Below are 12,676 nucleotides of genomic sequence, written 5' to 3' on the forward strand. Positions count from 1 at the left end.
GGGGCGGGGCGGGGCCGCGGGCCGCAGCCGGGAAGTCCTCCCCACCGCCCGGGCTGAGCCGGCGCCCCGCAGGGCTACCTGGAGGAGCTGGTGCGTCTGCGCGAGTCGCAGTTGAAGGACCTGGAGGCGGAGAACCGGCGGCTGCAGCTGCAGCTGGAGGAGGCGGCGGCGCAGAACCAGCGCGAGAAGCGGGAGCTGGAAGGCGTGATCCTGGAGCTGCAGGAGCAGCTGTGAGCGCATGGCCTGCCCTAACCCCTGACCCCGGCCGCCCCGACCACATCACCGGGCGAACCCCATCTTCACTTCCATCGACTCTAACATCACCCGACACGAGCACCCACCTCTCCAGCATCAACCCTCTGATCCAGCCAGCCCACCCCGAGATGCCCACAATGATCTTCTAACATTGCCCCAGCATAAGATCCAGTGACCTCCAACAGCCAGAGCCCCACTTCACCCTCAGTTACCCTTCAGCTAGAGTGGCCATCCAACCTTACTACAGGGACCCCACGTCACTCACAAGGACCTGCGGTGTTGCTCTTCAACCTTCAACACGATTGCACACTTCCCAGCGTTCATCACCTCACTCACCTGCACCACAGGCTCACTGACCGTCATCACCCGCTGTGACCCCCGACCTCACCCCTGCTGATCCCTGTAACACTTCTTCTCTAAGCCTTTCCATCACCCTTATCTTGCGGCAGGATCCCCAAGACGACCTTACCCTTCAGGGATTCCCACACTATTCTCCACTGAAGCCCCCATCACCCCAACTGACCCCTATAACACTGTGCCATTCCCTCCAACTCCCAGTATTTGTGCACGAATCCGTGTCACCCCTCCACCCCAGTACCACCTCCACTTCCTCCCGGGATCTGGTCCACTGACCCCAACACCGTATCCCCATTTTTGCCGCTCAGATTTCATTTCTGACCCCTCCCTCATCCCCTTGCTGAATCTCCCTTCCCCACTTCTCCTACTTCCAGCCAGGCCTGACTCCTCCTCCCCCTCCCAGGACAGGTCTGATCCCCAGTGACCACGCCCCTCTGGCCCAGGGTTCCAAGGAGCTCACTACACCCCTGGTCAACCAATGGCCCTCACTGGGAACGCTTAATGGGGCCGAGGGCGCCAGGAACTCCAAGCTCTACCGGAGGTAAGCCCCAGCCGGGTGCGGCTTGGGCCTGAGAGCGGGTCGTCCTGGGGAAGAAGGGCTTCCTCTACCGGTGCACCAGCTTACTCGCTCTGCCGCAGACACAGCTTCATGAGCACGGAGCCCCTGTCAGCTGAAGCCAGTCTGAGCTCGGACTCCCAGCGCCTGGGAGAGGGCACACGGGACGAGGAGCCCTGGGGTCCCATCGGTGAGCTCCCCCAACCCAACACCCAGCACCCCTCCAGGAAGGGCTGAAGCAAGGCCCTGAGGCCTCGAGGCAGGTCCTAGCCCATAGCCTTTTTCATTCTCTCAGCCTTTCTTTTCTTTTCTTTTCTTTTCTTTTCTTTCTTTCTTTTTTTTTTTTTTTGAGACAGAGTGTTACTCTGTCATCCAGGCTGGAGTGCAATGGTGCAATCTCAGCTCATTGCAACCTCCGCCTCCTGGATTCAAGGGATTCCCTTGCCTCAGCCTCCTGAGTAGCTGCGATTAAAGGCTCCCGCCACCACACGCGGCTAATTTGTGCATTTTTAGTAAAGACGGAGTTTTGCCAGGCTGGTCTCGAACTCCTGACCTCAAGTGATTCACCCGGCTCAGCCTCCCAAAGTGCTGGGATTACAGGCGTGAGCCACTGTGCCCGGCCTCTCTCGGCCTTTTTTGAGGGCTTAGCACAGCAATTGAGAGCTTACTTGGGGTGTCAGAACCCAGCATACGCAGAACCCAACATAAATCCTGGCTGTGCTTCCTCTGATCATGTGAGCTTGGTCAATCACTTTACCTCCATGAGTCCATTCTTTGTAAAATGGGGATGTTGATATTCACCAGTGTTGTCATGTGGTGAGGGCTTAGTGGCTTTTTAGTGTCATGACATCCTCAGGGGGCTCACAAACTCTAGAGCAACTCCTCAGACTAATTTGCTCTTATCTCATGCACTGTGAACTACTTGCCTGACCATTGTTTTCCCCTTCTCTTTGGCTGCCAGGAAGCTCAGAGCCAAATTAGTGGCTCCCTTCGAGCGAATGCCCAGGACTTCAACGCATGCACTTTGTGTTGACCTCATCCCTGGCTTCACCTTGGTTTTTCCCATCCTAGTTCTCCCTATGCCTGGATAACCCGTCTTTTCTTTTTTATAAGCAACCACACTGTATTGGATGACCCTAGACCTTCTTTGACACAAGGCAGGCTGTGGCCATGTAGCCCCATCACACTGTTTGTGATTGTCTGTGTGTCTGTCTCCCCCACCAGACTGTGAGCTCCATGAGGGCAGGGACCGTGTCTTGTCCGTTCTCTGTATCCCCAGTGCTTGGAACAGAGCGAGTGCTCACTGTGTATTTAATAAATGGACAAAGAGAGAGGATGACCCTCAGGGGGAGACAGAGACATCAACTGACGATTACAATACAGTGTCCCCAGCGCCGTGCCTGGCACAGGCAGGTGCTTAACCAAAGTTTAACTGAAAATGGCAAATGCTCTGGAATATATCAAGGTCCCCTGGGGGGTGACTTGAGGGCTGTCCCTTCACTGCCCACCCCTCTACCAACTCCCACACATGCAGACTGGTTGCCCGGCCTCACCTGCCCTCTCTCCCCAGGGAAGGACCCCACGCCCTCCATGCTGGGCCTCTGCGGCTCCCTGGCCTCCATTCCCAGCTGCAAGTCCCTGGCGAGCTTCAAATCCAACGAGTGCCTGGTGAGCGACAGTCCCGAGGGCAGCCCGGCACTGAGCCCCAGCTGAGGAACGGCATGGGCAGTGCTAGCCCCACCTGCCAGGGGCCATGGACACCTGCCACCTTTCTTCAACAAGAGTCCCCCAGTCCAGGCTACCCTTGCAGAGAACGCTGCCCACCGAGCCAGGGTTCTCTCGGGGAAGATCCCCTCTGCTCACCTTAGCTTCCTTGCCTGTGGCAGCACGGGCTGCGGAGGAAAGCAGGCTGGGCCAGGAGGCAGGGGTGCCCAAGCCACAGGAAGCCCCTGGGGAAGCCTGCTCCATTCTTCTGGTGACCCTGGCACTCCCTCACTCATCTCCCCTTCCCTGTCAGGAGCTGGCGGCCCAGCTTCCACACCCCCACCTCCGAGTCTCTAGCCTCTCCATCTGTCCCTGTGTATGCCCTGGAGTCACTCCTTCCTCAGCCCCCAGGACAGGAGCTCTGCAGGGGATCAGGCAAATAAAAACCAGAGGACTGAGGGCAGCCTTGTATGTGGGGGGCTGGGGAAGGGCCCCGTCCTGAGGTCTGAAGTAGAGTCAGTGCCTGGCCCGTGATCAAGGTCAGGCAGCACTAGCATGTGCCCTGTGGGGACAGGCAGGCCAGCCCTCAGGGAGTGGGTATCTTCTGTGTTAAGTGCCCAAAATATTAGGTCTGCCCACGGCAGGCCCAAGACATGCAAGTGCCCTCCAACCCAACAGCCTTTAAGAATTCGCTCAATCCCAGGCTGAGGAAGCCAAGCACACGGGGCGGGGGGGGCGGGGGCAGGATGGAGGCACACCCTGGTGGGGCCAGTGCCCTGTGCCGGCCTCAGCAATGGTGCTTTAGCCCAAAGTTGCAGACCCCTCTTGCGCCAGAGCCTGGCAGTTAAGCAGGCCTCACTCCTCTGCTGTCACTTATGTGTGCCCTTAAGGAAAGGTGTTACCATCCCCATTTTTTTTTTTTTTTTTTTGAGATGGAGCCTCACTCTGTTGCCAGGCTGGAATGCGGTGGCGCTATTTCGGCTCACTGCAAACTCCGCTTCCCGGGTTCAAGGGATTCTCCTGCCCCAGCCTCCCAAGTAGCTAAGACTTGACAGGCGCCTGCCACCATGCCCAGCTAACTTTTGTATTTTTAGTAGAGACGACGGTTCACCGTGCTAGCCAGGATGGTCTTGATCTCTTGCCCTTGTGATCCGCCCGCCTTAGCCTCCCAAAGTGCTGGGATTACAGGCATGAACCACCATGCCCGGCCCCTACCATCCCCTATTCTAACCCTAACATGGGGGTGGTCCCCAAAGGGACCTCACCACCAGGATGTCTACTTGTGGTCCCTCACACTCTAGATCCTCACCCCAACTGACTCTCACCAAGCTGGAGAGGTCCTCTTTATGGGTGCCACCCGGGCACCCAAACCAGCACCAGGGTCCCTCCCAATCCTCCCTCCCAGGCACCCCAGGCCCCAAAGGGACAGGCATCAGGCAGAAGTTCATTATCTTTACACTTAAGGAATTAACAGGGGTCAGGGAGACTATGCCAGGCTGAGGGTTTCTCGGTTTCTGGAGACAGGCCCAGCTACAGCAAACACAGGGAAACACAAAGGGGCAGCTGGAAGATTTGGTCTTGAACTTGGGGGGTGGCAAAGTGATGATCCCCACGATTGGAGCAGCAGGAAGAAGTTGCATCTGAGGAAGGGCTGGGCCGCCCAGAGGCACAGCCCTGCCCTGGAGCTTGTCGCCGGCAGGGAAGGGAAACAAGCCCCCTCCCTCAGTGCTGATAAAAAGGCACTTGGCTGGGTATCCTCCTGCCCTCTCCCCATCCATGGGAGAGACGGGGTCCTTGCCTCCATGCCCCTTTCAGCTGCCCAGAAGCCGGTCCTGGTTCAGCCTCTGGAAGAAGCTTTTGCCAAACTCGTAGGTGCTGATCATGATGGCGCAGGAGGGGGCAGCCTTGATGATCCGAGGAAGGAAGCCTGCAATGGAAAGGAGGCCCGGGTCAGGGGTCAGGATCGCAGGCCCCGCCCTGCCCCCAACCCCGACACCCACACACTGACCTGCAAAGAGTCCCTTGGTGCCAGACTCGGCGCGGATCCTTCGCAGCAGCAGCCAGGTGGAGCCCACATGCAGGGGATTCACTGCAAACGCGACGCCGGCTCAGTGAGGCCCCATTCGGGACCCCGCCTGTCCCCTGCCACACCTGTCTGGGCCCTCACCTCTCACAGCCTCCATCGCTCCCAGCGCGACCTGGCGTTGGGTCTTCACCACATCAAAGGGTAGAGTCAGCACTGCAGCCACCTGGTGGGGAGGGCAGGGAGAGGGCTCAGCTCCACTTCCAGGACCCCCAGCCCTACCTCCCAGATGGCTCTTGCGGCTGGGACAAAGGCCTCATGGGGTCTGCTTCTGGGCATCTCCAAAAACCCTCAGGCCCCCCCCAGGAAGCCCTCCACTGGCCTCACCTCCAGCCCAGTCCACTCACCGTCCCTGAGATGCCACCAGCCACAAAGCTCATGCCCACAGAAGTCTGGTCCTTCGGCCTGAGTCCATTCAGCCAGCTCTTCACCAGCTCATAGTTGAACCAGTACAGGGCTTGGGGTGGAGAATGTACTGATTAGAGATGGGGAGGGCAAGAAGGTAGTCCCAGACCTTCCATCTTTCACTGCCACCACTTCCTCCCAGCTGTGAGTCTTTGTCTGCTACATTGCAGGCTCGGAAGCAGGCTCTCTGTAGGAATTAATCTCCTGACAGCCTGGGCAAATACTCTACCTGCTAGGCCCATTTCACAGATGAGAAACCCATGGCTCAGAAAAGCTAAGTAACTTCATGGTTACTAGTCACAAAGCTGGGACTTGGCCGTAGACCCTTTGTGTATCACCTCAAGGTTCCCTCATCCACCCCCTACAGCCCGGGTGCCTACCTGAGAAGGGCACATCTCGAAGGGCAGTGGGGCCCCAGCCCAGCCACAGTGAGCGCCAGCCACCCTGAGCCACCGCAGCTCGAACACAGGCACCCAGCTCCCGGTACGACACATGCCGAGCCTGCAGCTTTGTCCGCATAAGCTCCAGGGGGCTGACCACAGTCACGGTGCCCACTGTGCGGGGATTGGGGGTGACAGTGTGGAGAAGTCAGGTCACAGGTCTTACATGGCATCACGTAACTGCTGCCCCAGGTCTGGGGACCTAGAAAATCCCCCGCACCCCCAAGCTGGCAGAGGTTGGGGCTGGGAGCTGGGATTGACTGGGCTTGGGCAGAGGTGGGGACAGAGGGAGGTCAACTGCCCAAGACTATGCTCACAGCGGGCCAGAGCGCCAGCCACCATGGGTGCGTAGAGGTCAGAGGTCAGGGCTCGACCACATAGGAAGGCCTTGAGTTGGTCGTAGGCAGTGAAGTAGATGGCGGTAGCTGGCACAGTCATCACCCTGGAGATACGGAGAGAGGTTAGCTGGGACTCCCAAAAGGACCCAAACTTTTAAAGCATCACCTGCCCCACCTAGCCATTCAACAGGGCGCAAGGGGTCAGGAGGTACCAGAGAAGAGGGGTGCAGGATCTGGCTACTCACAGGGTGGCGGGGAGGCCGCTCCAGAGGGTCCTGGTGCCCTCATGCCTCACGATCTTCACGAAGGCGTCCTGGCCAAGCAGGCACCAGCCCAGGGGAAGAGGAGGGACACAAGTGAGGTCTGTGATGGGGCTGGCCTAGGCTGGGCCTTTGCCTGACACCCTCAGCCTCTGCCCACAGCCCTCAAGCTTCCCTGCCTCTACACGTGCAATACCCCAGTTGGGTCCAGGTGGACACCTGGTCACCCTTCAAAAACCTCATGGAGGCCAGGCACGGTGGCTCACACCTGTAATCCCAGCCAGCACTTTGGGAGGCCAAGTCGGATAAATCACTTGAGGCAGGAGTTCAAGACCAGCCTGGCCAACATGGCAAAACCCCGTCTCTACTAAAAATACAAAAATTAGTGGCAGGTGGTGGTGCATGCCTGTAATCCCAGCTATTTGGGAGGCTGAGGCAGAAGAATCACTTGAACCCAGGAGGCGGAGATTGCAGTGAACTGAGATCACGCCACCGCACTCCAGCCTGGGTGACAGAGCGAGATCTCCATCTAAAAAGAAAACAAACACCTCATGGAGGTACTGCCTTCTCCGGAAGCACCTTCTGACTGAACTGGCTACCTCTGTGTGCCTTGCCCAACCCCTTCTTTCCTGGGTCTGCTGCCCAGCCAGACCCAACTCCTCACCGACACCGGCGAATCCCTATGGACCCAGCTGCTCCTCACCATGGTGCCAGTGAAGCGGGTAGGGTCTTGAAACCAGGTGGCACAGCGGGCACCATTTGGGCACAGGTACAGGGGCTCCAGGACACCATTGCAGTACAGGAGGCACTTCCCTGTGGATTGGAGAGAGGAGGGCACTGGGGAAAGGCAAGGGACGTTATAATGACAGGACCCTAGAACCTTGCAGGGAGGCAGTGGGCCCCTATCCCTGGAAGACCAGTAAAGGCCAGGTCCCTGTGTGGATGTTCTGGTGCAGGTCATGGGACTGGCTGGCGGGACCTGGGATTATACACTAGTCCATGGCTGTGGAGTCCACTGGTGCCCTGGGGACAGGGACAAGGACTCTCTCCCCCTTGCACCCTCCCAGGCTCCCTGTGGCTTGGGGCACTCACATTTGGTATAGGAGAGGCTCCACAATCTGGAGGAAGGCGTCAGCTCTAAAATACAAGGCAGCCCCTCAAGTCAGGAGAGCCCCCACCCGCCCCAGGGACCCCATCTCTGGAAGGTCTTTTTATTTTATTTTTTGAGATACAGTCTTGCTCTGTCGCCCACCCTGGAGCATAGTGGCACGATCTCAGCTCACTGCAATTTCCACCTCCCGGGTTCAAGCGATTCTCCTGCCTTAGCCTCCCGAGTGGCTGGGACTACAGGCGCCTGCCACCAAGCCCGGCTAATTTTTGTAGTTTTAGTAGTGAGGGGGTTTCACCATGTTGGCCAGGCTGGTCTTCAACTCCTGACCTCAGGTGATCCACCTGCCTCAGCCTCCCAAAGCGCTGGGATTACAGGTGTGAGAAACCACGGCTGGCCTCTGGGAGATCTTTCTTTTGCCCAGGCACCACCCCTCACTAGCTCCAGGTCCGGTACTCACCGCTGGCCATGGAGGGCCGCTGAGACTGCAGGCGAACCTTCACCACGTCCAGGGGTGTCACTGGGGGAGGAAGTGGGTCTGAGGGCTCCTTTCAGGACCACACCCCTAGGACTCCTCCCCCAGGACCACATAGCCTCCAATCTCTGTTCTGCCCCATCCCCACCTGCCCCTACCCCACCTCCCAAGGTCTTACTGAAGAGGGAGGTGACCACAGCCCCAGCGCCTGAGGCCACCATCTGCTGGAGGGGGCTGATAGCCCCAGGGTCTTGGTCAGCCATCTTGAAGCTTCAGTCCTGAAAACCAAACCTCAAATGGAGCAAAACTCCGGGGATGGCAGGAAAGGAGGCAGGGCCACTGTGAGACTTTTTCTTTGAGACGGAGTCTCGCTCTGCACACTGTCGCCAGGCTGGAGTGCAGTGGCACCACCGCGGCTCACTGCAACCTCCACACCCACCTCCCACCAACCCCCGTTCATGCTATTCTCTCGCCTCAGCCTCCGAAGTAGCTGGAACTACAAGCTCGCACCACCTGGCCTAGCTAATTTTTGTATTTTTAGTGGAGACGGGGTTTCACCATGTTGGCCAAGATGGTCTCAATCTTCTGACCTCGTGATCCGCCCGCCTAGGCCTCCCAAAGCACTGGAATTAGAGGCGTGAGCCACCGCGCCCGGCCCACTATGAGACTTTAACCTGACCCTCACCCACCGCCCTCCAAACATCGGTTGCCTCAACAACCCTGGCAATGACCTCTAAAGCAGAGACTGTCCACCCCCCTCCGCCGGGGAAAACTAAGGCTTGGGGAGACGAGGTGGCCTGCCCAAGGTCACTCAGGAGTGGCTCCGAAGGAAGCTGGGGTGCCAGATCTATCTCTCGGTTGCAATAGGGGCCAGGGCCGTTCCCTCGTCTACCTAGCACGTGTCCACTGCGCACCTCCTACGTGCAGGCGCGGATTTGGCCCTCGTGGCCCCAAAATCAGAATACTTGTGTTGCCCGCGCAGCCCCCACTCCAGCACCAAGGCCCCGGGCGGGCACCTGCGAGCCCAAATTACCGGGCGTCGAGGAACGGCCGGGCACCGATGGTGACGCGTAAGCAGATCTAGTGACCACGAAGGGCCCGTCGCCTCCTCGGGACTGCGGGCTGGGATGCCCGGCCCTCCCCGCACGGCCGGACGGGCCCGACCAGAGGCCCGTAGAGAAAAAGCAGTCTCTGGCCTCCCGCCCCAAAATACAGGCCCGGGGCGCAGCCGAGAGAGCGGGAAGTAGGGACGTAGAGCCAGGACCTCTCCCCGACGCTAGGCGACACTCCCGGCACCGGAGCGCGCAGAGCCGCCAGGTGAGGAGAACCACGCCAGCCCGACGGCCCCAGCACCGGCCCTGGCTCGCACGGCCGCCCGGAGACCCCCGCTTCCATCTCCGTCCCCAGCCCTGGCCCAGCACCGCCTACCTGGATCTAGGCTGGTGCTCGTGCGGCTCGGAGCCCAGGGCCGGGCGGGCCCATACCGGCTCCGCCGCCAGTGTGGGGTCCGCGCGCCCTCGCGTAACACCCAGCCCAACGCCGAAAGAAGCCAAGTGGACCCCGCCCCCACACCGCCGCGCGAGGCCCCGCCCGCCGCGGGCCGACCATCCGCAAGCCCGGAGTGTCTCCGGCTCCGCCCACTCGCGTTTCCGCTGTGACCTGCGGCGGTCCCGCCTCCTTGCCGTGGCCGCGCGGGCAGGTTCCAAGCCTGTCTAGCGCTGAGACCTGCAGGCCAACGTCGCGGTCTCCACGTCGCGCTAAAACCTGGCAGCAGCAGGCACTTCCAGCATCTTTTTCAGCCTCGCTCTGTCGCCCAGGCTGGAGGGCAGTGGTGCAATCTAGGCTCACTGCAGCCTTGACCTCCCGAGCTCAAGCGATCCTCCCGCCTCAGCCTCCCGAGTAGCTGGGACCACAAGAGCGCGCCGCCACGCCTGGGTTATTTGTTATTTTTATTTTTGTCTCCCTAGGTTGCCCAGGCTAGTCTGGAACTCCTGGGCTCAAGCGATCCGCCCACCTCGGTCTCCGAAAGTGCTGGGATTCCAGGCGTGAGCCGCCGCGCCGTCCTTAAGAGCGTATTTGCACCAGCCCCGCCCCGGCCGCGGGCGGCACTGGGAGCCCCAGCGCCTTCCGGACGGCGAGGGTGATACACTGGCCCCCTGCCTCGGGGTCCTCAGGTGCGTGGCGGCGGCAGTGAGAATGAGTTATTCGAGATCGCCGAGAGACCGCACAATAACGACGAAGCTGCTTGCTGGGCTCCCCGCCGAGACTTGAAAACTTCGCGGCGACTTCTCTCGCGGGCCTTAGCATCGCCCCCATTTTGCAGGTTACGGAACAGACCTGCAACTGCAAAACGCTTTGTAAACGACAGGGCCCCGCGCGGGTGTGCGCCACTGGGTGAGCCGAGCTACAGCCCGGGCCGGGCGGGCTGGGACGAGAGCAGGCCGGGGGAGCCGGGAAAGCCATGGGGAGCCACATCCCACTTCCGCGTGACCTTGGGCAAATCACGACCCCGCCTAAGGCCCGGAATGACTTCTGCGCGGGAAGGGAATGCGCACTGAGGGCGGGAGGACACCGACGTTTTGCTGTTGGTTGCTCTCGTATCGTGATTTCTTTTGAGTCTCAAAGCTCTTTGCAGTAGGTTATTGTTGAAATAGATCACCCTAGGCCGGGCGCGGTGGCTCACGCCTGTAATCCAGCGCTTTAGGAGGCCGAGGCGGGCGGATCACTTGAAGTCAGGAGTTCCAGACCAGTCTGGCCAACATGGTGAAACCCCGTCTCTACTAAAAATACAAAATTAGCCAGGCATGGTGACGGGCCCCTGTAGTCCCAGCTACTCGGGAAGCTGAGGCAGGAGAATCGCTTGAACCCGGGAGGCGGAGGTTGCAGTGAGCCCAGATCGCACCACTGCATTTCATACTGGGCAACAGAGTGAGACTCCTCTCAGAAAAAAAGGCCGGGCGCGGTGGCTCATGCCTGTAATCCCAGCCTTTTGGGAGGTCGAGGCGGGCGGATCACCAGAGGTCAGGAGTTCGAGAGCAGCCTGACCAACATGGTGAAACCTCGTCTCTACTGAAAATACAAAAAATTAGCTGGGCGTGGTGGCTTATGCCGGTAATCCCAGCTACTCGGGAGACTGAGGCAGGAGAATCGCTTAAACCCGGGAGGCGGAGGTTGCGGTGAGCCGAGACTGCGCCATTGCACTGCAGCCTGGGCAACAAGAGCGAAACTCCGTCTCAAAAAGAAAAATAAATAGATTACCCCATTTTACAGAGAGTGAAACTGAGGCTCGACGTGAAGAGCCCAAGATTGGAACCGGCCGGTGCTTTTTCCAAGGCGCCCACGCTGCCTCCTCAGGAGACAGGCGGGCTTAAGTCCAGCACTGCCTTCTCCAATCCCGCTTGTCAGGGAGACACTTTATTTCCCGGGGCAACCCCCTACCCCAGGCCCCACCACCCACTTCGTGTTTAGAACGTTTGCGCCATCGTGCTTATTTGTCCTAACAGAGAAACCAGCACGCGGGGGCGGGGGGAGGAGGCGGTGGGCTAGCCTGCGCCTTTAAGAAGGGTAGGCCTTGGCTTTGACGTCATCGCCTTCCCCGCCCCTCATTCCCCTACTGGTGGTGTTCGGCGCTGTAGCAGCGCAGTCAGCAGGCGCCTGCCGGGTAGCACGTGGACGCCGAGGGGCCAACTATCAGCTTTCCCTGAGAAAATGCCTTTGGGCTCCGCCACAGCTCGGAAACTCCAGCTTGGGAGCAAGGAGAGTGCAATCTGTGGCCCGTAAAGGGGCCGCTGGTCAAAGGACCCAAGAGGTGTCCTTTCCATTCCCTTCCCACCTCAAGCTGAGTTCAGAAATGACACGAAATAATTTTATCAACTATCAGTCAAGGTCGGGCTCACGTCTGTAATCCCAACACTTTGGGAGGCCGAGGTGGGCGGATCCCCTGAGGACAGGAGTTCGAGACCAGCCTGACCAACATGATGAAACTCCGTCTCTACTAAAAATACAAAAATTAGCCGGCCGTGGTGGTGCGCACCTGTAGTCTCAGCTAATTGGGAGGCTGAGGCTGCAGAATCGCTTGAGCCGGCGAGGTCGAGTCTGCAGTGAGCCGAGATTGCACCACTGCACTCCAGCCTGAGTGATACAGGGAGACTCTGTCTCAAAAAATAATAGGTAGATAGATAGATAGATAAACAAACTATCGGTCAAGGTGAGAACCTGCTCTCCACCAACGTTCTTGACAACTTCGACGTTTTGGTTTACAGAACGGGAGGAAACTGACGGCTCTTGTGTGTAGTGATTTTACTCGTGTGGAGGAGAACCCAGACTTTCCCTGCACACACTCTTCCATTTTACGGATGAGAAAAGGGAGGCCCTCAAGGTCACTTAAATGAAAGAGTCAGCATTAGATCCCCCAAAGTGCCTGAGCCAGATGGGCTCCCACCCTGTCCAGTTCTCAGCCCAGATGCTCTGCTCCAGCAGCGCCCTGACCTGGCTTTCCATCTCGCCTGCCTCTTACAAGCAAGTGTCTTAAGACCTCTAAGCTTTAGTTTCCCCATTTACAAAATGAGCTGATGGTGATGATAATGCACCTTCCTCTAGGGATGATGTAAGGATTGAATGCATTCATAGCTGTGACGTGCTTAGAACTCCGGCCCATGGCAAGCATTCTATGACGACAACTGTTGCTGTTACTGT

General features: G+C 58.8%; 2 protein-coding genes across 14 annotated transcripts in view; one reads left to right on the plus strand and one right to left on the minus strand.

Annotated features, from left to right (window-relative positions):
• RUNDC3A (RUN domain containing 3A) overlaps positions 1–3,330 on the plus strand; it is a 10,779-nt gene extending 7,449 nt beyond the window's left edge. For 3 of the 5 annotated variants that reach the window (XM_017876048.1, XM_017876049.1, XM_017876050.1), the window contains exons 8-11: positions 73–230; positions 1,016–1,153; positions 1,252–1,358; positions 2,739–3,330. In XM_017876048.1, coding sequence (XP_017731537.1) covers positions 73–230; positions 1,016–1,153; positions 1,252–1,358; positions 2,739–2,881 — 546 coding nt within the window. In that variant the 3' untranslated portion in view covers positions 2,882–3,330. Of the gene's footprint in view, positions 1–72; positions 231–1,015; positions 1,154–1,251; positions 1,359–2,129 lie in introns of all 5 variants that reach the window. The other 2 variants (XM_017876052.1, XM_017876053.1) reach the window with 1 other exon arrangement.
• Positions 3,331–4,308: 978 nt separating this feature from the next.
• SLC25A39 (solute carrier family 25 member 39) lies at positions 4,309–10,648 on the minus strand. 9 transcript variants are annotated; one of them, XM_017876055.1, is made up of 12 exons: positions 9,996–10,648; positions 8,160–8,259; positions 7,967–8,026; positions 7,491–7,535; positions 7,063–7,235; positions 6,384–6,451; positions 6,118–6,242; positions 5,741–5,914; positions 5,303–5,412; positions 5,040–5,121; positions 4,881–4,961; positions 4,309–4,799 (listed from the first exon to the last, which is right to left on the minus strand). In XM_017876055.1, the coding sequence occupies exons 2-12, from the start codon at positions 8,242–8,244 to the stop codon at positions 4,684–4,686; spliced, it is 1,119 nt and encodes a 372-aa protein (XP_017731544.1). In that variant the 5' UTR covers positions 8,245–8,259; positions 9,996–10,648; the 3' UTR covers positions 4,309–4,683. The 9 variants fall into 9 exon arrangements, with proteins under 9 accessions (XP_017731544.1, XP_017731548.1, XP_017731546.1 ...); XM_017876059.1 differs by lacking the exon at positions 9,996–10,648 and adding an exon at positions 9,410–9,564 and having other exon boundaries at positions 7,102–7,211; XM_017876057.1 differs by lacking the exon at positions 9,996–10,648 and adding an exon at positions 9,410–9,564 and having other exon boundaries at positions 7,102–7,235.
• Positions 10,649–12,676: the final 2,028 nt, after the last annotated feature.

The sequence above is a fragment of the Rhinopithecus bieti genome, unplaced genomic scaffold, assembly GCF_001698545.2.
Source record: "Rhinopithecus bieti isolate Rb0 unplaced genomic scaffold, ASM169854v2 scaffold_10088, whole genome shotgun sequence".
Classification (NCBI taxonomy): Eukaryota; Metazoa; Chordata; class Mammalia; order Primates; family Cercopithecidae; genus Rhinopithecus; species Rhinopithecus bieti.

Excerpts from the sequence above, each read along its gene's own strand:
- SLC25A39 (XM_017876055.1), bottom strand. The coding sequence starts at position 8,244 with ATGGCTGACCAAGACCCTGGGGCTATCAGCCCCCTCCAGCAGATGGTG. Across the intron at positions 8,027-8,159 it reads TGTGGTCACCTCCCTCTTCA|TGACACCCCTGGACGTGGTG; the intron begins GTAAGACCTTGG and ends TTCCTCCCCCAG. Across the intron at positions 4,800-4,880 it reads CACCAAGGGACTCTTTGCAG|GCTTCCTTCCTCGGATCATC; the intron begins GTCAGTGTGTGG and ends TTTCCATTGCAG.